Source organism: Pinus tabuliformis, chromosome 1_1 (genome assembly GCF_031772625.1).
Source record: "Pinus tabuliformis cultivar Carrire ecotype Pingquan chromosome 1_1, CPIR1, whole genome shotgun sequence".
Lineage (NCBI taxonomy): Eukaryota > Viridiplantae > Streptophyta > Pinopsida > Pinales > Pinaceae > Pinus > Pinus tabuliformis.
Window position 1 is genome coordinate 356,489,918 of NC_142297.1, and position 3,466 is coordinate 356,493,383.

Below are 3,466 nucleotides of genomic sequence, written 5' to 3' on the forward strand. Positions count from 1 at the left end.
ACTTTAAAAATGCAAATCATGCATTACATAAAAATTTAGAAAATCTTCAAAAAGCAGACATAAAAGGTTCATGTTTTGTGGCCTTAATTCTCCAGTATCCTTATCAAAATTCATAGTTGTGGTTGAAGCCGGAAGAAAACTTTCAAATAGTTTAATTTCCTGGCATTTAGTAACAGACTAATCTTACACTTGCACTAAAAATAAATAAAGTAATCTACTGCCAATATTAATATAAATTCAGAAAATTAAATCACACTAGTATAAAGTGGCTAGAAAATTAAGACCACAACTTCACCCGAAGACTAAAACTAAGCTTCATCTTGTGACTTCCCCAATTTGTACAACAGTTTAGAAGTTCTCAACATCAGAATCCACCACACATAAACAGAGGATCTGAAGGACAGTCTATAGAGAGATGTCCACGACCCCCAAAGACATGGTAGTAAATTATCTTGAAATCATCAAACCCTCCACGTGGTGCCATAATTCTAAGAGGGCTTTGAACATGGGGGTAGTCCCTGACAAGATGACCAGGTTCACCACAACTATTGAAAACTGGGTTATTCATACAATCTCGAGCCAAGTGGCCAGTCTGGCGACATTTATTGCAGGCCTTATCATCAGGACAATCTGCCATAATATGCCCAGGCAAATAGCACTTCTTGCAGAGTGATGATTTTGGAAGTCCTAGCTCATTGTGGCAATCAGCTGCAAGATGACCAGGTTTCTTGCAATTCCTGCGTAATTTCTCTTTTGGACACTTCGATGCAATGTGCCTATCATGAGAAAAACAAAAAATAAAATACAAATTAGGGCCTCCTTATGCCTTTCCTTTCCATGTTGAAGCTTGTTTTCTTTCTGCCCAATGAAAACATGATCAAATAATATAGCATACCCTGAAATGCCACAGTTGTTGCATACAGAAGCATTTGGACACTCTCGTGCCTCGTGCCCTGTTCACTTGCAGTTGTTACAAAGCTCAATAGGCCTGAAGGAGCGAAAATAAACTTAGAGGATCATTGTCCACCTTCCGGGCGAGTCTCATGATATCTTCTACAATCAATTGGCGCAACATCAATGGCTACATGTGCCTTAAGGTCCCCATTTTTCCAAATAAATGTTAACCCTTAACAAAATTCACTAGTTAATGAAAATTTCAAAAACAAAACCGCTCCAACCGTAACCAAAATCTTTTCCAACAAGGATTTCTTAATAGGTCTGATCAAAATCTGAGTACTGAAAGAAAGCGCAAGTTTCATAACCTCTCTGGTCAAGATAGGCAAATGAAATTTTAAAAAACAATATGAGGGAATGAATATGACCTCGCAAAGCACATCCATGTTAGTCTGAGAACCCGAATATGAAAGTATCTTCAACCTAAATTTTTGCACAAAAACAGCTACAAGATGACCAAGCTTCTTGCAATTCCTGCATAATTGCTCTTTTGGACACTTCGATGCAATGTGCTTGTCATGAGAAAAACAACAAATAAAAAACAAATTAGGGCATCCATATGCCTTTTCTTTCCATTTTGAAGCTTGTTTTCTTTTGACCCATTGAAATCATGATCAAATAATATAGCATACCCTGAAACACCACAGTTGTTGCATACAGAAGCATTTGGACACTCTCGTGCATAGTGCCCTATTCGCTTGCAGTTGTTACAAAGCTCAATAGGCCTGAAAGAGTGAAACAGAAATTTTCAGAACCAAACGAACTAAAAACTAGATAAAGCCCACCTTGGTTTTGCCCCAAACCTAATACAGTATACAACATGTGTAACAAAGGTTCCCAATAAGAGAAGTTATCTTCCAATTAAATGATGAATCCTCCAAGAGCATATGGAATATTGATACAAACGTACCTTGTCCAAGAAATTAGTGTCCAAGTTCAAAATTATACATCTTCAGATAGATGAAGGAAAAGACACGAATGGAAATATTTCAAATGTTTATTCCATCCATTCCAATGGCTGAGGGAAAATAGAAAGAAAATAAACTTAGAGGATCATCGTCCACCTTCTGGGTGGGCCTCATGGTATCTTCTGCAATCAATTGGTGCAACATCAATGGCTGTGTGTGCCTTAAGGTCCCCATCTTTCCAAATATATGTTAACCCTTTAACAAAACTCACTAGTTAATGAAAATTTCAAAAACAAAACCGCTCCAACTGTAACCAAGATCTTTTCCAACGAGGATTTCATAATAGTTCTAATCAAAACCCTCGCAAATTAGACAATGAGACCAGCCACTCAAATTTATAAACAGTTCACCTAAGAGGATGACCATATGGTTTCCAATGAGAATATTGCCAAGACAAATAGCTTAAAGGCAGAATGAGATAAATTTAGAGGAGAAAATAAACTTAGAGGATCATTGTCCACCTTCCAGGCGGGCCTCATGGTATCTTCTGCAATCAATTGGCACAACATCAATGGCTGCATGTGCCTTAAGGTCCCCATCTTTCCAAATATATGTTAACCCTTAACAACATTCACTAGTTACCGAAAATTTCAAAAACAAAACCACTCCAACCGTAACCAAGATCTTTTCCAACGAGGATTTCATAATAGTTATGATCAACAAAATTCACTAGTTAATGAAAATTTCAAAAACAAAGAAGATCAATACAAATGTAATATTCAAAGATAAAACAACTAAACCACATTACTTGCTAACAGGGCTACTATTCGGCAGTGAAGGATATGCATCTGGCAGGGGCACGATACAATCCTCATCATTGAAGTAGATTTTTTTATATGAAGAGGACTAACATAACTTGGAATTTATATAATCTCCTTCATTTTACCATCATTTAATGACACTTATTACTTTTAGTTTGAAAAACTGCATTGATCTAGAAGGAAACAAGTTTCCTTAATCATGCCAACTCACCCTTAATGCACACTGAACCATAATAGAATTCAGGTCAGATTCATCCCTTGATCTTCCAATGATAAAATAGTCAATGTCATTAAATCTCTTTATAACCATCTATAGAAATGACAGGGAAAATAGTTCAATTCAAGAGCATAAGATAGAAACATGATTTGCTACATGAACAAACATCTTGATAACATTCAAAATATTTCGAAAGGAGATGCAATATATGGCATCGATTCTAAAAAAAAAGACCTGTAAGCACCACTTGAATCTCTACCCATATACTTTAACATGTGAACCTAAAACATAATTTAAAAATGCAAATCATGCATTCCATAAAAATTTAGAAAATATTCAGAAATCAGACGTAAAATGTTCATGTTTTGTCGCCTTAATTCTCTAATATCATTATCAAAATTTAGAGTTGTGGTTGAAGCCGGAAGAAAACTTTCAAATAGTTTAATTTCCTGGCGTTTAGTAATAAACTAGTCTTACACTTGCACTAAAAAGAAATAAAGTAATCTACTGCCAATATTAATATAAATTTGGCAAACTAAATCACACTAGTATAAAGTGGCTGGAAA

At 35.6% G+C, this 3,466-nt stretch overlaps 1 protein-coding gene across 1 annotated transcript; it reads right to left on the reverse strand.

Annotated features, from left to right (window-relative positions):
* Window positions 1-364: 364 nt before the first annotated feature.
* On the reverse strand, window positions 365-1,684 carry LOC149213063 (uncharacterized; the record flags this gene model as incomplete). The annotated part of the gene is made up of 2 exons (XM_089388908.1): window positions 365-776; window positions 1,404-1,684. Coding segments are annotated over 2 exons (693 nt in total), but the record flags the coding sequence as incomplete, so codon positions are not given.
* Between the last annotated feature and the right edge of the window lie 1,782 nt (window positions 1,685-3,466).